Raw genomic sequence first — 26,108 nt, forward strand, 5'->3', positions numbered from 1 at the left:
ATATTTATCATGTATTCTAATTTGAGTGCTCCTTTCTTCTAAATATACAAGACAAATCAGAGACCTGCGCACCACCCAGTGCTCATAGTCACTGTCACTGCAGCTGCTGGCCTGCGTCTGGAGGTGGGGTCCCAGATGGAAACTGTACACGCATCCTTTCCTCTCCTAATAAACCTCTGGCCCTCTGTGTGTAGAAATGGACCTTTTATAACATAAATTAAAACAATGAAATAAAACTATGATTCAAAGGAACTGCAGATAACGGATCATAACGGATTTGGTGAAAGCTCCTCCCAGTCACTGCAGTAATAAAACAATGGGGCGATTCAGTCCTGATTGTTCAAGTCTGAATCTGTCCCTGGTCCCGATGTTTGGGGTTTGCGCATGTGCAAACCCCCAGACGGAACACTTTCAGGGGACCGCCCAGTGTTTTATGGGCGCGCCTATAGAACGCTCCTCGTACGCCTGTGAACACGGCCATGTCCATGCCTGCTGGGGGCAGGCGGCTGAAGTCACATTCCGGTCATCTCCATCCAGAATAAAAGCAAGTACAGACTTACTGATATCCACGAAAAAAATCGTTCGACTGTGAGCGACCATTAAATGATTTTTTTCTTCCGTGCGGCCGCATGCAAACCGATGTGTAAGCGTGCGTTCGGCAGGGCGGCGTTTACCTGCTTGCTAGGCAGTGAGTAGGCCTGAATTGGGCCCAATGTGGCATAATATTCACTTACAGTACAAAGGCTCAGTAATTGTTATTCTCACAAGAATGAGGCCAGGAGGGAAGCGCACCGGGCCCCTTTTCCTGGAAGCACTCTAAGATTTCCGTACACACATCCATATCCTGGAGCTCGCAGACAGTAATGACACAACACTCTAGAATGCATCCAGTTCTTATATAGCCGAAGAGTAGCTGCAACTAGGAGTACTATGGGCCAGATTCTCTAAGCTTCAAAAGTGATAAAATGGAGAGTGATAAACAGACAGCCAATCAGCTCCTTCCTGCCATGTAATAGACTGTGTTTGAAAAATGTCAGACAGGAGCTGATTGGCTGGCTGTTTATCACTCTTGATTTTATCACTTTTGCAGCTTAGAGAATCTGGCCCTATATCATTTAACTATGATATACATGGATCTTTTTCTTCCTACGAGTTCAGCAACCTCTCGTCTCAGCAGACATTTGTTGAAAATAGGCTGTGGACAGGTTGCCAGCTAGATACATATTTCTCATGAGAACCGTGCACAATAGATGGGTTTAAATACTAAAAAAAAGCATATTTTCCATTTTGAAAAAAACAAAATGCTATTATTAGAAAAGCTTTAAATAGTGTAGTATGGCTATTTATATTACTCCGATATTGTACACAAAGCAAATAACAGCCGTTTACATGGGAGTCAAGACCAGATAGAGAAAAAGTATATTCCCAGAAAGGAGTCTAAATTATCAAGACTTTGGGCGGGATGTATTAAAATACATCGCCGCCCATCGCGGCCCCCCCGCCGCGATGCCGCCGCATATGTAATAACATATGCGGCTGGCATCGCGATGCGGTGACGGAGGCCCCCCGCGATACCTGGAATGTGGTGTGCGGGGGGTCTCCATCACCTCTCTGCCCCCTTCTGCATCCCTCACGCCGGGGACAGCTATGCAAGCTGTCCCCGGCGCCTCTTCCTCCCCCCTGCAGCCGGAAGGACGTCCGGCTGCGTCACTAGGGGGAGGAAGGTAATACCAAACAGGGTATGAATGGTTTCCTCAGCGCTAATATAGATTCCTTCTGGTTCTCGTGTGAGTTTACACCGAAAAGAAGAAAGAAAAAACACAATAGTATAATATTGTTTAACAGAAAAAATAAAATGTGATACGCCTTTAAATGTTTGAAGACTCGTACCAGATTTTTTGTCTAACTGATTAAGAGTAGACAAGTATGCTTGTGGTTTGAGGGGGATATTCACCACCAATGGAATCCACTTTACCATTGGTGGTGAATATCCCCCTCAAACCACAAGCATACTTGTCTACTCTTAATCAGGTAGACAAAAAATCTGGTACGAGTCTTCAAACATTTAAAGGCGTATCACATTTTATTTTTTCTGTTAAACAATATTATACTATTGTGTTTTTTCTTTCTTCTTTTCGGTGTAAACTCACACGAGAACCAGAAGGAATCTATATTAGCGCTGAGGAAACCATTCATACCCTGTTTGGTATTGTATTTGTGTGTGAATTGGCTGTTCACTTTTTGTCTGGTTTCCAATAGCTGCTTATTAGCGCATGGTTATAGTGATCTGAACCCCATTTTTGTAAATTCAGGGGGAGGAAGGTGTTACCTTCCGGGTCCAGGAGGACCTGGACCAGGTAAGAGAGGGAGGGGGAGAGGGGGGTCGGCGGGTTTTTCGGCGGAGGCGTCGGGCGGCGAAAAGAAGCCCATAGGCTTCTATAGGGTATCGCCACCCAAAGGTGGCGATACCCTACACTGCGGTGACGGTGCGGTCGGGTAATAGTACATAGGAAAATGCGGTAAAACGGGGGTTTTACCGCATTTTCCCTTTAGTACATCTCGCCCTTTACAAGTTAGGGGGCCTACACACGGGGAGATTTGCTGAGCGTTCTGGGCGATGCTAGAAATGATCAGTACACAGCTATGTGTCAGCGATGTGTGCTGAGGGATCTGTCAGGGCCAGTGTTCTCTGGGTGAGGAACAGACGTGAAGAAGTGAAGGTTGTGGAAGACAGTTTCATGTCATGGCAAGACTGAGCACACTAGCAAGACACAGAGTAGTTCTACTGCATCAGCAAGGTCTCTCCCAAGCAAAGATTTCTACTGGGGTTTTAAGATGCATTGTTCAAGCTTTTCGAAGACACACACAGAAACAGGCATCACTGGGGAAAGTGGTTGGCTAAGAAAACAGTGCATAAGATTATAGACACAATGGGGCAGATGTATTAAGCCTGGTGGAGAGATAAACTGGAGATAAAGTGGAAGGAGATAACGCACCAGCCAATCAGATCCCAACTGTCATATTTCAAACACAGCTGATTGGCTGGTGCGTTATCTCTTCCATGTTATCTCCACTTTATCTCCAGTTTATCTCTTCTCCAGGCTTAATACATCTGCCCCATAATGCTTATTCCCTTTGAAATCAGAAAATGTCCAGCAGTGACGTCAACCCAGAAATAACAGAAACCAATGGGACCCAGGTACACCCATCTAATGTTTGGAGAAGTCTGGCCAATAGTGGTCTTCATGGAAGAAATGTGACTCAAAAGCCATACCGTCAATAGAACAAGGCCAATCAACTCAACGCAACTTTGAAACATAGGAAATGGCTGCAGGTGCTCTGGACTGATGAGCCACAATTTAAAATATTTTACTATATTAGAAGGAAGTTTATTTGCAGAAGTACTGGAGAGCGGTACAGGTACATCACCGATTATCTAGCACCTGGTGGCCCTGCACCTTTTTTAATCAGGACGCATCAGGTGCCAGGGGGGAGTTAGGCTGTGGGAGGGCTCAGATAGGTTGTTGGAGGCTAAAGAGGGCTCAATTAGGCTGCAGTCTTGGGGTAGAGTTAGACTGCGCGGAATAGCGTTCAGCTGTGGGGGGGGGGGGTCAGGCTGCGGAATGTTTAGGTGCTGCTGCAAGGGGAAGTTAGGCTGCAGGAAGGTAGCCTGTAGGTGGGCCTGTGTGGCCATGGGAGGAAGTCAGGCTGTGGGAGAGTATGGTTCAGGTAGTGGGGGTGGGAGGAAAAGCTGTTGAGATGTACCACTGATAATCTAGGAGAATGGGTAATCCGGCACAGTGCTGGAACTAAGGATGCCCCATTGTATGTTCTATCAGTACAATAATAAGTACTCCAGGGAACAGTGAAGCATGATGGAGGTTCCTTTGAAGTTTGGGGGTGCATTTCAGAAAATGGTGTTGGTGGGTAGGGATTAATAGTGTCATGAGCGTGTGGAAACAAACAATTGGTCTATGTCCATCCCAGCATTAAGCTGTGTTTTTTTCACAGAATCTCATTTCTTTGCCTGTCTTTATTAGCACAAGTCATTGCTGCCATATTGTATCAAACTTATATGTCAGTTACTTAATGCAACAAAACAGTCAGCTCTAAATGTCAAAAAAAAAAATAATAATTACGATAGATCTGGCAAAAGGTAAATGATCACTGAATGATTCATGTTTGCACCATGGGGAAAATCTCTTGAAACTATAGTTTTGTTTCTTTAAATGTATAGTTTGAGTTATAATTTCCATTTAAATGATAACAAGCTGCACATACGTATCCAGCTCAGAGTGCTGGGGAACATCAAAAACGTATTTCGTAGGTAAACATGTTTTTGATCAGAACAAGCTTTGTCAGGTGCACATAGGGAAGTGTGTGAAGCCCCAAACGCTCAAGTTGGGTTATGAATGAGGGCAATTCACAGTGCACCACTGAGCTGACTCTTAGACATCTGAATTGCTATATAGAATGGTGCACTGTTATGCTACAGGATCATGTACAAGCACTGCTACAGTGAATGGCTGCATACAATACTGCAGACTGTGTAAGCAAACGTTGTAATCAAATTTTCCACAGAGATCCTCCCTCCATACAAGTAGATGGACATTGACTACAATGGTCCAACCCTCCACTTGGGACTACTTTGTAATTTTAAACTGAACTGTAGGTAAAAAATACAGATGTGCATCAGTCAATGAAATTGTCCAGGACAATTAATGGTACTCGTTTCCTAGCTCGGCGCCCATTGTGGGTGATTGCATACCTTAAGTTAAGGTAACTTAAGGTATGTGATGGACGCGACCGACGCGATTTTAGGGCTATTTTTAGCCTTTTCCCCGACAATCAAAAAATCGCGTCCATCGCATGCCTTAACTTAAAGGTATGCGATGCGACCGACGCGATTTAACATTGAATGCATTGTATTCAATGTTAAATGCCTATGTAAAATCGGGTCCATAGTATGCCATTATAATGGCATACAATGCGACCGATGCGATGGACCCGAATTTACATAGGGAACAATGTTAAATGGCCCAATGGACCCGGTTTTTTATTGTATACCCACCCTGGTGGGTAATTTGTATGTAAAATGCCCCCCCCCCCTCCCATCGTTAACGGCACCCCACGATGAACGCCAACCCGAAGCGTGGCGAGTGCAGCGAGCCCGCGAGGGGCGTCGGAACGCGTCCTCCGACCTTTTCATACCCCCACTATCCACGTCGGCGTGGAGTTGATATTATATAGTGTGGCGAGCGCAGCGAGCCACCGAGCCCGAAGCATGGCGAGCGCATTCAATCTGAAAGCTGATTCAATTTGAATTCTATGGCTGGGATGTAATGAGAGACCATTTCAACTGCCGGGAAAAAGGCGCTCAAAATGTCGGATGTTAGAATGTCCGCCTTTTCTTCATAACTTGGCCAATGTAATGGCGTTCCTCGTTAAGCTTCAAATGCTAATTTTGTCCAAATTCTGATGGTATTTTTAGAGCAGAAAGCATCCGATTTTTTCAGACCAACAGGACTTCGACGTTTATAGGGGGTTATTCTAGTTCACACTTTCTGACAAAATCCTTCTTAGATGGACAAAACCATGTGTACTGCAGGTGGGGCAGATGTACAGAGTGAATTAGATGTGGGTGGGGTTTTACGGCAAAGTAAGATCTATATTGCAGTGTAAAAATAAAGCAGCTAGTATTTACCCTGCACAGAAACAAAATAACTCACCCAAATCTAATTCTCTCTCCACATTTTACATCTGCCCCCCTGCAGTGCACATGGTTTTGTCCATCTAAGAAGGATTTTCTCAGGAAGGGGGAACTAGAATAAGGCCCATAGTATAACAGTGCAGGCCAGTAAGTAATGGGAGCAGAATTTGCAAGTCTCACACAAAACTGCTCTATACAGCCGCACATAATTAGAGCTGATTTTGTTTGGATAATATGTATTCGGCAATGTTTAAATTCACTTAAACTTAAAAAAATTAGAGCACAGTTGTAATAAATATACGTTTTAAAAATAGATTCTAATCCTTAAAAATGCAAACTATACTTGTGAAAATAGCTCATATACTTTACATTACACTTTTTATATTTATTTTCCTTGACAAATGCATACAGTATTATGCACATTGCTGTGCTAATCTGAAGCACAGGGAGCTACTGCTAATTAAAATGGCATACAGCATGCCTACATTCTGTATGTAATTTCAACAGTATATGCAAAAACAGTGTAACATAATTTGGTATGCAGACATATGCTGTGTACACACGGTAAGATTTGACATGCGATTTTGACTACCGTATATAGTGAAAATCGCATGCAGATCGCACAGGTTTTTTACCTTGCGATCCGTGACAGCAGAAATCGAAACCCAGATAGACAGGGCAGCAATGACTATCAAGTGCAAATCTATAGCTGTGTACATACGGGGGCGATATATTGCTCAGTGTCTCCTTTTCATCCGCGATCTGAGATGGTCGCTGATGAAAGGGAACCTCTGCCGGGGGAGCCGCAGAGGGAATCAGCTGGTCACAAGAGTAAGCTCCTCCAGCCAGCGACCATTAGGGGGTTAAAAATGGGAGCGCGCACCCGGCAATTTATCGCCGATGCACACTCCAATCGCTGGCAGTATGGTCGCTCAGCGACCATACTGCCAGCGATTATAGCCTGTGTGTACACACCTTAATGTAGATTGTATGAATTGTATGTAAAATGTACAGAGATAGCAAAGACTGTATAGCACTCGCATCTTAAGTCGAATAGCAAGGGGATCTCACCGTGTGTACACACCATTAGTCGCAAATACACACAAAATAGAGACAAGCCGCATATCATTGTATGCAACTGTATATGCATACCAAATAATGTTACACTGGGGCAGATGTATTAAGCCTGGCGAAGAGATAAACTGGAGATATGGCATGTCTGTATGGGTGTGGATCATATTGTCTACAGCAACTAGGTCGACAAGCATTAAGTCGACACCACTAGGTCAACATGCAGCAAGGTCGACATGGGTAAAGGTCAACATGGGTCTAGTTTGACATGGCTTTAGGTCGACAGGTCATTAGGCCGACACAAGCATTAGGTTGACATGGGCAAGGTCAACAGTCAAAAGGTCGACATGGGGTTTTGACTGGGTTTTTTTTAAGCCGAATGTCGACACAGTCGACATGTACACATGTTAAAGTGCACCGCTTTGGGCACGGTGCCTCACTGTGCTCAGCACACTATTTTATTCTCCCACCCTGCCCTAGTGGATGGTAGGGCATGAAATACCTCCTGTCGGCACATGTCAGCTCAAAAAACAGTCAAAAACCCCATGTCGACCTATTGACTGTTGACCTTGCCCATGTCGACCTATTGCTTGAGTCGACCTTACTTCATGTCGACCTAGTTGCTGTAGACAATATGACCGAATTTCGTCTGTATATGATCCATATACAGAAAACACGATGCCAGTGTTTTGATCCCTAACAGTCATTCAGTCATTTATTAAAGCATCTATGATCACCAGTTATTATAAACAAATATAATACTTAGTATCTGTTCACATTTACAAGGATCTGTGAAGCCTCCAGTGGGCGTCTCAATAGAAATTGCCAATGTAATTTGCATATATATAAGAACATCCTCTGGCTGCAGGATCATAGCTGAGGGGGTTCGTGGGCAGTAATGACATTCTCAGTAGCCGCCTTGTCCTAGCATCAGCCCTGCTGTTAGTGGTCATCGCCCAACATAAATTGTCATATAGGGCGGGATGTTATAACATCCGCGGCCCCCCTTCGCCGGACATCGCATATGCTGTAACATATGCTGTTATTAACGCAAGGGACAGCTCTTGCGGTAAGAGCTGTCCCTTGCGATGCGGTGCCAGTGCTGGACTTCCGGGTCTGTGACCCGGGAGTCCATCTGCGCATGCGCAGACCCCGGCGCCGGCCGCAGGGCACGCTGGGAGGGATCCGTGATGGATCCCTCAAACAGCGCTGCGGTAAGAAGCCCATAGGCTTCTGCAGGGATTCCCTCCGCAGCGCTGACACTGCAGAGGCACAATATAGCATATAGAGATGCGGTAGAAACCCCGAAAACGGGGTTTTTACCGCATCTCTGCTATATAGAATCTCGCCCATAGTATTTAAAAAAACACCATTTCATTTAAAACTATTCAAACATAATAAATACAATATATAAAGTTGTTTTTTTTATTCCCCCCAAAATTAAAAAGCATAACTCTGTTGTGTTTGATTTATTCCCTTTAATCTAGTCGATGAGCATCTGTCCTATGATGTGGTGTAAACTAACCCAGAGATGAAGGACAAAGTGGATCATTTTGATCTTCCCCAGCTAATGCTCACCATGTGTGTCCTAAGGAGGGATCACCGAGAAAGCTGCTGAACTGCCCTTTACCTCAGTTTTCTAGTCTGTCGGTGTAAAGTGAAAGGGACTGATGGGAAGCTGGCCGCACACCTGCCTGCTGAGCGCATAGTCCTTGTTTGAACACTGCACTAACAGGGCCTACACTCGGGAGTGATTTCAGGGCATTTTCTAACTTTATTTGACTAGATCGCTTAAAAAATGCCCCTTCATCGCTCTGTGTGTAGGGTCCATCGCCCACCGATTAAAATTCAGCATGCTGGATAAATGTAGTTCAGGGTTGCCGACTTTATTATTCTCCTCTCCGGGAGAAGCCCAGAGAGGATAGTTTCAGCAGCCGCTCAGGGGGCGGGGCTTAAGAGTGACATCACTAAGCCCCGTCCCCATGATGGTAAACCAGCGAATTCACGGATCTCCGTGGAGGGGGTGGGGCTAAAATGACGCGATTGTGCCGTTTTAGCTCTGCCCCCTCCTCTGAGACCCAAGGATTGCAGCATTTTAATGCCGCGATCCGGGGGACAGCGGGGGGTCCCCCCTGAATCCGGGAGGGTTGCCCACTCTTCCGGGGGGGGCCGGGAGGGGGACCCGATTTTCGGAGACTCCCGGAAATTCCGGGAGGGTCGGCAACCCTGATGTAGTTAATCGCCAGTCAGGGCCAGTTTCCTCACTGGGGGACACTGGCCCTGTCAGATTGCTCCGCACACAGCACTGACACATCGCTGTGTGCTGAGTGATCTAGCATCGCTCAGAACGCTCAGCAAATCTATACGTGTGTAGGCCCCAAAATCTCACACATTTATATTTCATCCTAACAATGGAAGAGGTGGCGCTCAGCTGCAATGAGGTCTTCGAGTGTGAGCAAAGCTGTGTGTTAGCATGTGGATCCAACTGCAGGGTTTGACCTGAGCGACAATAAATATATTTTGCATAATGTGTAACAGTAATGGCAACAGGGCCCCTGGTACCTTCAGTATCAACCTCCAGCTTCCTACTTTGCTGTCGTAATTGCTTGTTATAAGTTATAATGCTGGTTTAAAAGGCATTCTGATATACATACTAGTTAAAAGTCTGTCAAAATGATGGCTTCTGCAATGTAAGTTCACCCACTTTGAGCTGTGACAGTTTAGACTTTCACTTTGAGCTGTGACAGTTTTTAGCCTACAATCTCTTCACCCAACCCCCAGTCCCCATCTGCTCCTACCTCCAATCTCTGTCTTCATAGCTCCCTTTCTCCATATCCAGGAAGATTGAAACAGATCAGTGTCCATGCAGAAATTGCTTTCACTTTTTGTTATGATATTTTTTAGCACACAAAGAAATCATTTGGTCTGTCAAGTGGCCTCTAGTGGTCACCGGCGGTACTTCGCCTCATAGCATAATGGTATAATAAAATGTAGCTCTTCATATGAAGTAAAAAAGGAATAATTGCAGTGTGTCGCAGGTTTTCTTTGATATCCTTGACTTGTGTAAGACTCTGACCAAGTCTATGGTGTACAGAGGGGCAAGGCAGAAGCTGTCAGTGCCACGTACCAGTGCATACAGTCAGCTCACTGCATTTCTGAGGAAAAGGAAGAAAATGAGCTCAACATGGCCAGTGCCCTCTGGCCAGGGGCGGGCTGGGCCGGGGGGCAGGGTGCCATGTATCTTTATAAGTTACTGCAGCAGGCCACCTGGTGGCCCAGCGTATTGTCCACCTCCTCCTCCTGTTGAAAGCATCAGCCGCGGCCCCAGTAACATGGCTGCCAGCCTCCAGCACTGAGGACATGGCTGTCACTCACTGGGAGTGATGACGCACGGGTGACTGCATGATGCCGCCCACCCATGTGTCTGACATGGGGTGAGGAGCTGGCTGGCGGAGGACGGGGGTTGAGGTGGCCGCAGTGTGTGAAAGGGCAGAGAAGCGGGAGCTGCAGCACAGACCCGGAGACCGACGAAATGTGATATTATCTAAATGAGAAATTATGCAGGGGGAACAGCCTGTGGTGTCCTCCTGTTATTATACAGGGGGAGCAGCCTGTGGTGTGGTTTTATTATGCAGGGGGAGCAGCCTGTGGTTGTGGACAGGGGGAGCAACCTGTGGTGTCCTTGTTTTATTATGCAGGGGGAGCAGCTTGTGGTGTCCTGGTTTTATTATGCAGGGGGAGCAGCCTGTGGTGTCCTGGTTTTATTATGCAGGGGGAGCAGCCTGTGGTGTCCTTGTTTTATTATGCAGGGGGAGCAGCCTCTGGTGTCCTGGTTTTATTATGCAGAGGGAGCAGCCTGTGGCGTCCTCCTGTAATTATACAGGGGGAGCAGCCTGTGGTTGCGGCCAGGGGGAGCAACCTGTGGTGTCCTCCTATTATTATGCAGGGGGAGCAGCCTGTGGTGTCCTGGTTTTATTATGCAGGGGGAGCAGCCTGTGGTGTCCTGGTTTTATTATGCAGGGGGAGCAGCCTGTGGTGTCCTGGTATTATTATGCAGGTGGAGCAGCCTGTGCTGTCCTGTTCTTTTTTATACAGGGGGAGCATCCTGTGCTGTCCTGGTATTATTATGCAGGGGGAACAGGCTGTGGTATTAAACAAAAAACCTCCATTTAACGATGCGCTGTTACTTATGGGCCAGTGCTCTGGACGTGCCCCCCAGGCTAAAAGTTGCCAGCCAGCCGCTGCCTCTGGCTTCACCCGCCCTCCTCCACCAAACACACCCATGACCTTAGCATTGCAAGCATGGCTTTCAGTTTTCTTCATTCTTTCACATGGAAAAAAATCTAATTGCCAGTGTGCACATGCAGTAGGTGAAAACTTCACATATTAATAATCAGCTCTGTAACTATACAGAATCACAGACAATATGGAGGTCAGGTAATACAGCCGCCACTCAGCAGGGAGTGAAGGTGGTGATTCTGCCATACATTACAGTGTCTGGACCAGGTTCCTACCTCCTTCCCTGGTGTTGGAATTCCTGGCAGTTGTCCTGGATATATGATTCACATACAGTCTGTTCATACAGTGCCAGCTATGAGTCACTGGTTAAAGCCTGCAGGTGTTATAGGCAGTTTTTGGAAGAGGGCTTGTGTCTTATAATGTTCTCAAAGGCAGTCACTTTCATTAGTTATCCTGCACAGCCCAGAACTAAATAGCCTTAGTGGTGCTTAGCACCCGTGATTTGCCGCTGACGGCTGCACAGAAGATTTATCCTATGTGCAGCCAGTGGCGTAACTATAGCTCCGCAGCCCCCGCGGTGGCGGGGGGGCGCAGAGAAATTGGGGGCGCCGCCGGGGGGGCTGCGGGGCTATAGTTACCCGTGGTCTGCGTCTCGCCCGGCTCTCTGTCGTTTTCTGTCTGCAGTATGGGGGCAGCCATTTTCTAATTGTCAGTTTTCATTGCAGCAGGAGCCGGCCGGGGCCGTGACGTCAGGAAGGTCCCGACAGAGAGCCGGGCGAGACGCAGACCGCGGGTAAGAAGGGGGGGCAGGTTAGGTGGGGGGCGCCGAATAAACGTGCGGCGGGGGGGGCGCTGAATAGTTAGTTACGCCCCTGTGTGCAGCCCCACCGACCTCCAACTCTGATCCGATGCGAACATGACCGCTCATCGGACCTGATCAGATATCATACACTTGTGATTTGGGCTGATTTTATCCGATTTCTCAGCTCGATCTGCCGGAATCGGGTTAAATCGGGTCCAAATCGCATAGTCTATGGGGGCCTTTAGTGCTGTACTAAAACAAAAATTCCATTTACATCAAGTGTCAACGTAAAGCTGAGTAGACTCTGGAGCGATGGGAATTCATTTAGACATCCCTGGCAGCCTAGATCCCCTGTGCACACTGGAGCGATGTAAATGAATGACAGAACGATCACATGGGTGGTGTCGCTAGCGATGTCGCTAGGTTTGAAATGTAGCACAACCAAACCTAGCGCCACAAGTGACCGCAGGAGCGCACCTACACACATACACACTGGCCATAAGATCCGACCGGCATATTGCCCAGTGTGCACCAGTCGTAAGGTTTCTTTTGTTAACAAAAAGGGGGGTATTTAATCGCCGACGACCATCTCCCCACGGGGGAGATGGCCACCGGGCCCTATTCAATGCTGTTTTCCCCAACAGCATTGAGCAGGGTTTCTCGGCAGAACGAGCCCGACTTCACGAGCTGCCTCTTCCTGGCCACAACTTGCGGCCACGCCCCCTTCTCGTCCCAATGCAGACAGGACATTGAATCCTGCCTGCATGAATCTCGCCTGCATATTCTTGGTAGAGCTGACCGAGAACGGGACAGGGTCACGGCGGTCGAGCAAGCTTGACCGCCGTGACGTACACATTGAATACCCCCCAAAGAGGTAAATTACCTTCATAAAAACACATTAAATTCCTCTACTCTTGTAATACTATACAGTATTTTATACATCTATTTTAAAAACGAAACACTTTTGTTCACTTAACAGACAATGGATACAGTAGGTTTAAGTTACTTTAAAACGAAGCCATCATATTTTCAGTTGTGCGCATCTCAACATATGTGCAACTCAAAATATACGTTCGGTCACAATGTTTTGAATGAGGCCAATAAACATGTCACTTGTGACAGAGAAATGTATATATCAATAGTCGTGAACTAATAATATGACAGATTCATTTATCATGGTTTAATCTGCCCTTTTTGGTTGACCCAGATTTTATTAAACAATGCAGCACCAGCAATTAAGTCGCTAAGCACAAAACTAGACCACTGTGTAACACTTTTAGTTTTAGGTTTCCAAAATTGCAGCAACCACAGAGACAGAGCACTTTTCTCATAGTGAGGTGGGGATGGAGAGAATATGAGAAGAACTTCCTCACAGCTGACAGGATGTAAAACCAAATTAAATAACTTTTCAAAAATAGACATATAATAAACAAAGAACAAGAAACACATTTAAGGAATACAAGAACGGAAGCTTGGCCATAGTAAATCATGGGCTGAAGCAGAGGCCTCACCACAAATATAGGTGGTAACACAATTGTTCTCGGCTGCAAAACGCCTCATACTTCCTGTTTGAGTAAGTACTCTGGGGGAAGCCTTGTGGCCTAGACAACAAAATAAAGGATATAGATATACAGTATGTATATATATATATATACAGTATATATACACACACACACATACAAACATTCATACACACAGTACTGTGCAAATGTTTTAGGAAGGTGTGGACGAAATGAATAATTGCTTACTATCTTAAGCAATGCGATTTGGGCCGAGATTTCACCCGATTCCAGAGGATCGGGCCGAGAAATCGGGTAAAATAGGGCCAAACTGCGTAGTGCATGACATCCGATCTGATCCAGGTGCACGGTCCTGTACACATCGGATTGGACCAAAGGTCGGACGGTCTGCAAGTAACATAAATATCATGTGCAGCCGTCAATGTGGCAGAGAGAGAGCAAGGCCTGGGGGAGCAGGGCCCTGGTGCAGCGGGGGTGGGGCCTGGAGAGCAGGGTCCTGGGTAGTGGGGAACGGTGAGCAGGGTCCGGGGTAAAGGCAGGAGATCAGGGTCCAGGGTAGCACCAAGTGGTGGGAGAATAGAAAAAAATCCTATTCAAAAGACTGGGCGGCCATGGATTCAGTACGGATCGCTAATGTGGGAATTTGCAGTGGACTGTGAGGAGTAAGCCACAGACAGAAAGAGAAAATGGCCTTTGCTGAATTGTGAATGGATCACTAATAGGGATGCACTTGCAAATCCATACGCAATTCCCGAACCATCGAACGGATTTTACGGTCTATGCAAATGTGGGTAGGTCTGAGGCTTCCACTAATCTGCGAGTAAGACAGGGTGGGAGTGGGCATCTTTAACTTCACAGACTCTCCCCGAAATCACCTAGACACGCCTTTTTCAAAGTCACCCAGAAAATGGCAGGTTACCATCCCTAATTGCCGGCTTCCTGTCAGTCAAACTGCAAGAGGATTCCATTTATCATCCATACACATTTTCTGCCGCTAATTCCCCTCATGCTTGCGCGATGCTTACGGTACAAATGCGCAGTCATAATAGCTCAATTTGCATATTTTCTATTTAGCGATCCATGTTGAATTCCCGACTTGATTTGCTGAAATGCAGCTCGAAACTTGCAAGGAACCTCCACCATGCATCACTGCCACCTGCACCTAGGGGAGATTCTGGTTGACACGCAGCGCTGCAACGTTTGCAGTGCTGCGTGTATTTTAAATATCCGCCCCTCCTCGCACGCAGGTATCTCCGCACGGTTATGAATGGATGTTTTGCATACACGTCCATTCGCAGCCTACGGGGCCAAACCCACATCACATGGTTGCCGACCATCCAATGATGTGGAAGGTACACGCAAAACGAAGACACTCTCAGATGCCTTCGTTTTGCGTGTGTTCTGGAGTGAACCCCTGGTACTTGAGTCACTGGGTCATTACTATGGGAACACCCAGGGTTTTCATAGGAACAACCATGAAATGCTGGGCATTCCCATGGCCGCTTCCCCTGGCCTGCCTAACCACACCCCCCAGTTTGTGTACGAGCTCCCAGCAAACACTCTGTTCCCCGTGGCTGCTCGCACACAGCGCATGCACAGTTGTAAAACATTGCGCGGTTGTGCATGAACCAGAGTAAGGTCCTTATTGTACTGGTCTCCAGCACGTCGGCAAACAAACTGCCTTCTGTTACTGATAACTATTTCATATTTTGGCTCTATTCTCTGAGATATCGCATATACTAGCAAATTGCATTTTCCCCCATAAGCGCTTTAGACCTGTTTGTCTTAGTAGTTGTGGTTTGATCTTCATTGTCTACATACTGCATCTGATACTTTTAGTTAGTTGTTTCGGTACTTATTTCCTAGCACGGCGCCCACGATCTAGATTGTATGTGTGGGGCTGATATCTTAAGCATTGCATGCATCTTATGTGTTTGTGCGGCATAAGATGCATGCGATGATACAATTGACGCAATCGACGAGATTTTTAGATTGGAATCAATGTGAAATGGTCCCTGAGTCCCAATTTAACATTTATTCCAATGTAAAAAGCCCCCAAAACCCCAATTTTAATTGCTAACCCCCCCTCATGGGTGAAATGGCCCCCCCATTGTTAACGCCACCTCACTATTGATGCCAACCTGAAGCGTGGCGAGCGAAGCGAGCCCACGAAGCGAGCCCGCGAGGGGCGGCGGTACGTGTCCTCCGACCTTTTCATACCCCCACTATCCACGTCGGCGTGGAGTTCATTTTATATAGTGTGGCGAGCGCAGCGAGCCCGAATCGCGGCGAGGGGACGCGGAATACATGTGAAGTAGTCCGCGTCCCCTCGCGGGGCTCGCTGTGCTCGCCACTCTTCGGGCTCGGTAGCTCGCTGCGCTCGCCACACTATATAAAATGAACTCCACGCCTACGTGGATAGTGGGGGTATGAAAAGGTCGGAGGACGCGTACCGCCGCCCCTCGCGGGCTCACTGCGCTCGCCACGCTTTGGGTTGGCGTTGATAGTGCTGGTGGCGTTAACAATGGTTATTGGGGGCTCACGATTTTTATCTTATAGCATCTTATGGATCTCATGGATCTTATGCATCCATGAGATCCATAAGATGAGATCCATACAATTAAAAAATCGTTTCAATTGTATTGATTGTATGCCTTAAGTAAGGCATACAATCTGTGCGATGGGCGCCGTGCTAGGAAATAAGTACCCTTGTTTCTTTATTAGATATAAGATATTCATCTTGTTTACCTTTGAGCGCCCCAAGTTTTTTCTTTTGTTACTTGTTTCTTTGTTCACAAACATCATTACAGAGTAAAAGGTGCTGATTCAGCAGCAGTTGCACTTTTCACATTTTTCATGTCGTAGCGACCAAGGGGTCATAGGTTTGACAGTACTTGGGTCAACAGTCATTAGGTTGACCACTATGGGTTGACAGATGCTAGGTTGACACAAGGAATAGGTAGTCACGGTCGTTAGGTCAACACAAACATTATGTACATATGGAAAAACGGTCGACATGCGGTTTTCCCTTTTTTGTGTGTGTCTATGTCAACTTAAGTTGACTTGGACACTGTGTAAGTGTACCGTGTCCCCTCGCTTGCCTCGCTATATTCTCCCTTTATGCCCACTATGATAGTAAAGTATGAAAAACCACCTTCATTTAAAAAAAAAGAAAGAAAATAATGACCTAAAGCATGTCGACTTAGTGAGCGGGGCTGAATCAGGTCCTTTGGGAAAATTTATATTGTGTCATTCTCAAAACTTTTGGCCATGGCTGTAGTGTCATTTTGCAAGTGCCAGTATGTTCCATATTCCATTGTGTTCAGACAATAGGGACAGTCTATTCTGACAATACATTTACTATAATGAGTAATAAATCTTCCTGAGCCCATACATCATAACATGGTCACTGCACAATGAAGAGGATAGGAATCAAGAGACAAAAATATATACTTCGTGTCCGAGGTCCACCAATGAGTTTTTGCATTATAAATCAACTTTCTACATATTAGCGCTGATTTGGAGCTGCACATGCATGCAAGTCAACCACAGCCCCATGCTGCAGTTGACTAGATCCACCCAGCAACCCCAATTCAACTGCAAGGGGCGATGCGATTGGTTTGCATACCACAAAATAGACCTGCATTCAACTCTCTCTCCCTCAGCTCAATAGTGGTTCATGTAGTGTTGGACAGAATATTCTACATACATTTAAGCTGGGTACACACTGGAGCGATATCTGTCCGATACATCGTTTCCCGATGAATAGGAACTACCTATTAGCTGGATAACTTAGTGTGCATGACCAAACGATTGCTTTGATCTCCTAGCAGAAAAAAAATCTGATTTTTTTTGGCACATACACAAATATGAGGTTCACTTTCCAAGATTCCCCAGCTGTTTGCCGGACCTGCCTGCTAAATTCTCAGTTCCTGATTGTCCCAAAAAAATGCTGGGTACTTGTTTCCTAGCACGGCCACAATCGCGGGCATCGGGTGTCATTTTTAGTGGTCTGCGACGCAACCGACGCGATGCCCCCCCATTTTCCCATTGAAATGCATTATAAAAAGTCAAAATCGCGTCGGTCGCGTCGTATGCGGCTAAAAAAGGCTTAAATGGTCCAGACACGATGCCCCAGATTTCCCCATAGGGAACAATGTTAAATGCCTCAATTTAGCCGCGATGCCCCCGATTTACCATAGGAATCAATGTTAAATGGCTCAATTTCACAAAATCATCATAGGGACCAATTGTAAATGGGCCAGAAACCCCCCAAAACACCCCTGAACAGTGAAATGTCACCACAAAAGTAGTTGACGTCACCCCACGATCAACGCGAACCCGAAGCGTGGCGAGCGCAGCGAGCCCGCGAGGGGCGGCGGTACGCGTCCTCCGACCTTTTCATACCCCCACTATCCACGTCGGCGTGGAGTTGAGAATAGAATAGTGTGGCGAGCGCAGCGAGCCACCGAGCCCGAAGCGTGGCGAGCGGACGCGGATACCTTCACAGGTAAACGCGTCCCTTCGCGGGCTTCACAGGTATCCGCGTCCCCTCGCCGGCTTCACAGGTATCCGCGTCCCCTCGCCACGCTTCGGGCAAGGTGGCTCGCTGCGCTCACCACACTATTCTATTCTCAACTCCACGCCGACGTGGATAGTGGGGGTATGAAAAGGTCGGAGGACGCGTACCGCCGCCCCTCGCGGGCTCGCTGCGCTCGCCACGCTTCGGGTTCGCGTTGATCGTGGGGTGGCGTCAACTACTTTTGGAGGGACATTTCACTGTTCAGGGGTGTTTTTGGGTTTCCTGGCCCATTTACCATTGGTCCCTATGATGATTTGGGTAAATTGAGCCATTTAACATTGATTCCTATGGGAAATCGGGGGCATCGCGGCTAAATTGAGGCATTTAACATTGTTCCCTATGGTGAAATCGCGTCGGTACCATCGCACCCGATTTTTTAGTGCATGCGATGGCCGCGATGCCCCCGATTTTTCCTCACGATGCACACGATCATGATCGTTGTGGCCGTGCTAGGAAACAAGTACCAAACGCTGCTCTTACTCCAAGATGCTGACGCATTTTGATAATTGCTGAATCAATTTTCAAAAAGCTGGCTTTGTGGTGTATAAGTACATCCTCTTATCGTATTAAGAGGCAGAATAGAGAGGAGAGGGGGGCGGGCTAGTGTAGCCCGAATAATACAGTAATATATTTATGTTTATTACTTACTGTACTGTACTTATCTTTGCGGTTGTTGGCTCCCTGGTCCAAGATCATGCAGTAATAGTGTGGCAGATGTATTAAGCCTTAACAAGAGATAAATGCAAGGGTGATAAAGAGAGATAAACGTCCAGCCAATCACCTGCTAACTGCCATGTTACAGGCTGTGTTTGAAAAAAGTCAGTAAGTAGCTGATTGGCTGGATGTTTATCTCTCCTTATCACCCTTGCATTTATCTCTTGTTAAGGCTTAATGCATCTGCCCCACAGGTAGACAAACATCTTCAAAGACCCCATACATTACAGTTTCCATGTTGTTTAAAAACGTACAAATGATGCATATACTTGAAGGAAGATTTTATTAGCTATAAGGTCCCTTTTGGAACCTTGCTTGATGTTTGACCTCATCATACGAAGGTGTGAGCAAAAAAACAAGCACAATTTCATACCATAATATCCCAAAATGTGCGCAGTGGCAAACTGAAGGGGGTTCTGACACAACTACATCTGTCCCTTAATGTTTTAGGATTATTCTACATTTTTAACTTTAATAAATTAAATGTCCAAATCTAAAGACCACACAAAAGGAAGCAAGGTCAAATGAAGCAGATGTGAATTGAACTTTCTAATGTATAAAAGCCATTTGCAGGAATTAATTTGTTGCCATGGTAACACATTTCATACGACAAGGACACAGTGTATATTCTAGAACAAATGTGTAATCTGAGTAATATTTAGGCTTTCTTTGTACAACCTTAGTTACTTTAGTCTTGCCAATAAATGTCACTGAACAAAAAAAAAAAAGATGTGTTCACAAAACATTACAGGTTGAGTATCCCTTATCCGAAATGCTCGGGACCACAAGCATTTCAGATAAGGGATTTTTCCGGGTTTGGGAATTTTTTTTTAAACATACTTACCTCGTCCCGTGGTGGTGCTCCGATAGTCCCCTGGCGTCCTTCAGGATCCTCTTCAGCGGTCCCAGGGGTGCTGTGCGTGAGTGGTGACGTCACCAGCATGTCCGTGCACTTGCGCAATGCACCCCTGGGACTGGAGATGCAGCTAAAGAGGATCCTAAAGCCCACCGTGGACGCCAGGAGACGTGTTCAGTATCAAAAAGGGGAAAGTGGTGGAGGGGAACCCGAAATATTCTGAAAAAACACAGTTTTTGGAATATTCTGGATTTTGGATATTCGGAAACGGGATACTCAACTTGTACTATATGTTGAGCATAGACACAGACTACCTTTTACCTGTCGATCTTTGGACCGTGTCGCCCTTTTGATCACATTGACCTATTGAATGTTGATAATATGGGGTGAACCTATTGACTGTATAACTAAACACTGTCTATTTATTGTCTGGGACCATGTTCACCAGTGGTGTCTCCTGAGGAGGGGCTGCAGCACAGTTTAAAATTCAAATAGGGGATCATCACCAACTGTCGGTGAGTCAATTTGGAATGCCAGTTGGTGGCAGTTGGTGTGGCTGGCTCTCCTATTTGAATTTTAAACTGTGCTGCACCTTCTCTGGCGCTACCAAAGGAAAAATCTGTGATCTCTCCACGTTTCCCACTTGTTAAATAGTGAAAGGCAGTGATAACCCTTTTCTTCAACTAAAACACAAGAGATAAGGGTTGTCACTGGTTAATAAATCAAACACTTCAATTGACTGACCTCTTTTAGACAACTTCCCATACTGTAATAACCCTTGTCCTACCATTTTAGTTGTATGTGTTCTCCACCAAATACCTCAACTAAAACCAGGATTATGTTACATTTTGTTATTTACAATCCATCTATTACTCATCAGCAAGGATCGGAAGGTCTGTGTGCCTTATTCCATGATGGACAGAATTTCAATGCTGAATGCAAGCAGCATTGATTTTCTGTGCGATCTCTAGGCGGGTCACGCAGAAGACATCTCAGTAGAAGACACATCTCCTGCGTGTAGCTATGAACCTGAACCTGACCGAGATCGCACACTGGGATCCGACATCGCTAAACCTCCGGGTACTTGTGAATTATCCGGGCTGCCGATTTTGTCCTTAAGTTTGGTTAACTTAAGGACACCCGACCGACACGATGGCCGCGATTTAGCTCCAAATCGGGGGCATCGCGTCGGTCGTGGCCGTTATAAGGGGCCGCGACGCGATGCCCACGATTTCCCATAGACAGTAATGTTAAAAGACACGATGGACCCGATTTCCCATAGACAGTAATGTTAAAAGACGCGATGGACCCGATTTCCCATAGACAGCAATGTTAAAATAAAATGACAATGTGAAATTGCCCAATATGTTTTAAAAAAAAATGTTTCATGGCCCCCCACCACCGTTAACGCCACCCCGCTATTGACGCCAACCCGAAGCGTGGCGAGCGCAGCGAGCCCGCGAGGGGCGGCGGTACGCGTCCTCCGACCTTTTCATGCCCTACTATCCACTAGGGCGTGGAGTGAGAATAGAATAGTGTGGCGAGCGCAGCGAGCCACCGAGCCCGAAGCGTGGCGAGCGCAGCGAGCCCCGCGAGGGGACGCGGACACCTGTGAAGCCCGCAAGGGCACGCGGATACCTGTGAAGGTGTCCGCGTCCCCTCGCGGGGCTCGCTGCGCTCGCCATGCTTCGGGCTCGGTGGCTCGCTGCGCTCGCCACACTATTCTATTCTCACTCCACGCCCTAGTGGATAGTAGGGCATGAAAAGGTCGGAGGACGCGTACCGCCGCCCCTCGCAGGCTCGCTGCGCTCGCCACGCTTCGGGTTGGCGTCAATAGCGGGGTGGCGTTAACGGTGGTGGGGGGCCATGAAACATTTTTTTTTAAAACATATCCAATGTGAAATGGCCATATTGGCCAATTTCACATTGTCATTTTATTTTAACATTGCTGTCTATGGGAAATCGGGTCCATCGCGTCTTTTAACATTACTGTCTATGGGAAATCGGGTCGGAAATCGGGTCCATCGTGTCTTTTAACATTACTGTCTATGGGAAATCGTGGGCATCGCGTCGCGGCTCCTTATAACGGCCACGACCGACGCGATGCCCACGATTTCGGGCGCGATGAAAAAATCGGCAGCCCGGATAACTCACAAGTACCAACCTCCGTTTATGCGGCTGGCCAATGGAAGCACAGGGGCTGCAAGGCCGGGAAGTCTGCATGGAGACCTTTAGCTCAACATACCCCTGTTTCTAGGGATGGAGCTCTCCCTCTGCTCCCTGACGACCCCCCTCAATACCGCTACCTGTCAATGAAGCACCATCAGAGGGGAAGTCCATACAACAGCGCAAAACCTTTTCTGCACATGAGCTGAACGGACCTTCCGCAGCTGCAGATTCACAATAATCGGGAATCTGCAAGGAGCACAGTACTTGCATCAAATTCTGAATCAGGACCTGTGAGGACCAGGGAGCTCTGGGAATTTGGGGATCCAGCATCATAGACCCAATAAATGTATTGCAGCAGCTTGCCTATTTGTGTTTGTTTTTCCAACATGGCCAATTTTTATGCCATTGTCTGGTTGATTAGGCCACAGATGCTGCAATCTCAGATGGGGATCCCCCTTCCCTTCCGTTATTACAAGCACTTTATTTTATCGCCATTTGACGTCATTTTAACTTTGCCGTTTTTGCGTCATTAAGTATGAAAAAGGGAATTTTGATGTATTATGTATAAACAGTGTTTTGGGTTATTTATGGGTCCTCATCGTTTTTCTTCTTGTGAGCAATTAACTTCAGTGAGAGAGGTTTGGCATTGAGCAGCATGAGCTGCAGGACACCTGCTGCTGATCAGTGGGCCTCAGTGGTCGCATCAACTGGTCTGTCACTGTGAATCTCATCCAATACGTGTGATGTGTGTGGGTTAGAATTATCCTTATGTTACCTTTACACTAGAGATGTGCAGGCTCTGATTTACTCTGATTTACTCTGATTTCAAAGCAGGATCTTATTGGCTATCAACACCCCTTTCCTCATCACAGAAACCGAACCACTGACCAGTTTTTACCACCTGAGAAAAGCTGTATACACACGGTGAGATTTTGTGTTCGATTTGACTACATAGTCAAAAGCAAATAGAAATCAAATGGACATCGAAAGATGTCCATTCGAAGTTGATTCGATCTTGATGCGCGTATAGTTTTAGCATTCCCTAATAGCAAAACTGTGGCAAGGCATGATGGGACTTGTAGTTTCATAATAGCTGGAGGGCCATGGTTTGGGCATGCCTAGTGTAGACTGTACAGCCAAGACTATATAGTACAGATCTATATCATATAGCCAAATCTAATGCGTTTGGCTTGCTGTTCAATTCAACCCCGATTCTATCCCAATTGAATCGGGATCGAATCGCAAGCAACATTGCACCGTGTATACACAGAATAAGGCTTATAAGGTTAAAGACCAAGGATGGAAGAGACAATCGCTGACATCAGAGACCCACCCATCCGCCTAATCACACCTGCGTTTTTACAAACACACCCAGAAAATACACTTTTTTTTGCTCATAAACGCTGGCTTCCTGTCAATCAAACTGCAGCTTTAATCATAAAAATACTAAAGCATCTGAGGCATATCCCAACATTTTACATGTATTTTTTTACCCAATTGTATCATGAGTGATTGTTAATTGTATCTCTATCTCACCACACTTGTACATAGAAGCTATTTGCTGTACATAGAAAATAATGAAATCTTACCCCTTTGAAGTTCCAGCCTTTGGGCGTAGGAAACAGGGAGAAGGAATTAGTCGGCTGCCATGTTGTCCTGCAGGGTGAGACATGAGAAAAACCAGTGTTTATGGTGTACATGACAAGCATACCTCACTCACCTAATTCACACTAACACATGATACGGCCAATGCAAAAAGAAGCCATTTGGGTTTCCTGACACTTAATATAAGAAGTAGCTTTTCTCCAGGCTTTGTAAACATGTGGCAGAAAATGAATGAGCTGGCAGTGAGGCTCGGCTGATTCCCAGTACTCTCTCACTTGTTGCTTGGCAGATCCTGAGTGACTTTACCACAGTGAGGAACAGCAACACCTCAAGGCCCATTTACTGCTTGACTGATGCACAGTTAAGCAGTAAATGGGTCTTGAGGTTCCAGTACTTTTGTTTTCAGTTTGCCATTTAAAAACAACTAATACCGTTTTTCCACCAATATACCGGGTCACACACTGCCCTGTTTTCCCAGGGTTGATCCCTTTTCCACTGAAAAGGGAAATCTGGGAAAGCAGGGCAGCAGGTGGGGTTTCAAGAGCAGGAGGTGATCGACTGGCGGGCGGGCAGGCAGCAACGGGGGGGAGTGCTAGTCAGTAGCAGACAGGTGGGCAGCAGGAAGTGCCTGTGCAATGGCAGCTTCCCCTGCCTGGGCCGAAAAAAAACAGGGTAAGAGCTGTTTCCATGGGGCGTTCGATCACTGATGGGTGGGCAGGGGGTGGACGCAGCGGACCACCCAGCATTTTTTGGGCATGACCATAAAAACAGTGGGCTCGCTCATAGGAATGCTGGGCATGCATCTACGAATGCAGGAGGGCCCATGTCTGGTCGGGGTGGGCATCTGTTGCCACATGATGCCTGAGCCTGCCCCCAATTTGGCGGAAAGCGGCCATCTGAAATACAAGTCTGATTTTTCCACTCATACTGAAGAGTGGAAAAATAACTTGATCGAGAGCGACCATCAAATTAATTTTTCCTCCGTGCGGCTGCATGCAAGCGGATGTGTACGCGTATCTACGCTGCCTAGCAAGCAGGTCTGAATCGAGCCATAGTCTTCCCCATATTTTGAATTAGGGAGGGTTTTACTATCAGGGTCTACCAAAAATGTAGTTGACATTCAAAATGTGGAAACCACAATGCTAACAGGTATGATGTCGACATTGCTAAAATGTCAACAGACAACATGCCTTTGCCTGTTTTCAGAATGTGGACAGCTGAAGTGTCATCATTATCAGAATGCCGACATTAGGGTTAGGCATGTAAAAGGGTCAGACATTAGTAGGAGGGATAGGGCTAGGGCACCCTTCTCTGTACGAACATGTATCTGAATGTCCATTAGTAAAATCCAGATTAGATTATGCGTCCTAGAGCTTCCTTTGAAGAACATAGATGAGATGTAATATCTTTGTTCTCAATAAGGTGAAAGGAAAATATCAGCGCTATTCTAGTAAAAAGGCTGTTAAGGTGATTAATGCCTGGTGACCCTGCTCGGTGACAGGGAGAAGAATCCAGCCCTCCGGAGAGTGAGTGCATGATGTCAGGGACACGCTGCAGTGAACTAGGCCACTTTCCAGGGAGTGAGTCTCTATCAGACCAGGCAGTCAGCTCGGAGATTAATGGGACCACCTGGATAGTAACTGACCATATCCAGATGTTTACATCTTGGACTTTATCCTGCTGTCTGTATATTTATACTTTTATTTCATATTCATTAAACTACTCTGTCCCAAATATGAGAAACATTGTGAGCTTATAAAGCAACTGTTTTATAAGTATCTTATTGAAGTTTTTAAAGCTTTATTTATTATTTATTTATTAACAGTTTCTTATATAGCGCACACATATACCGCAGCGCTTTACAGAGTATAGTTGAACATTCACATCAGTCCCTGCCCCAGTGGAGCTTACAATCTATATTCCCTACCACATGTACACGCGCACACAGACATTCTAGGGTTAATTTCTGTTGGAAGCCAATTGACCTACCAGTATATTTTTGGATTGTGGGAGGAAACAGGAGTACTCGGAGTAAACCCACGCAAGCACGGGGAGAATATACAAACTCTGCACAGTTAGAGCCATGGTGGCAATCGAACACATGACCTCAGCGCTGTGAGGCAGTAAAGCTAACCTTTACACCATCCATACTGCCCCGGAACAGAAAATAATTGAAGCCACATAGAAAAAAATGATATATATATATATATATATATATAAAAAATCTTTATTATATTGTGAACCTCACCTTTTTGAAATGAAGTTCTGCCAGTGACCACTAGAGGCCACTCGATGGACCAAATTACTCCTTAACAGAAACCAAAATGATCTATTTCAAAATTCCCTTTAACCAGTTACTTATACCCCTTTTACACCCAAATCCCAGGTCCAACCCGGCATTTGGAACACTGATCCAAGCCGGGTCGGATCCGGGATTTGCACCGTTTAAAATGCGGTGCCTACCCGCAGTGTAACGATTGGCGCTGGGAGCGCCGATCGTTGTGCTGGGGGCAAGCCCAGCACCAAGGTAAGCTGCTGGGCTGCCTCCAGCCCCCATGCACCCCCCCCAGCCCCCGTTCGTGAGGTGAATGGATGCCACACACAGGCATCCATTCACCTCCTCCCTGCCTCAGCTGCTGTCTGCACAGTACAGCAGACAGCAGCAGAGGCTGTGTGGGCCCCCCGCCCAACCTCCATGTTGACCGGTCCGGAGGTTGGGCTTCCCCCATTGCTGTAAACAAGAGCCGGGTCGGATGACCCGGCGTACCCGTTTACACTGCCCTCTACCCAGGTCCTGCCCGTGTTCTACCCTGGTCAGGACCTGGGTAGAAGTCCCTTGT

At 46.5% G+C, this 26,108-nt stretch overlaps 1 protein-coding gene across 1 annotated transcript in view; it reads right to left on the reverse strand.

Annotated features, from left to right (window-relative positions):
• The window catches only part of ARHGEF3 (Rho guanine nucleotide exchange factor 3), a 259,309-nt gene that overhangs the window by 170,118 nt on the left and 63,083 nt on the right, over positions 1-26,108 (reverse strand). The window contains exon 2 of the mRNA XM_083156238.1: positions 23,253-23,319. Coding sequence (XP_083012364.1) covers positions 23,253-23,319 — 67 coding nt within the window. The remainder of the gene's footprint in view (positions 1-23,252; positions 23,320-26,108) is intronic.

Source organism: Crinia signifera, chromosome 8, assembly GCF_055691185.1.
Source record: "Crinia signifera chromosome 8, ASM5569118v1, whole genome shotgun sequence".
Lineage (NCBI taxonomy): Eukaryota > Metazoa > Chordata > Amphibia > Anura > Myobatrachidae > Crinia > Crinia signifera.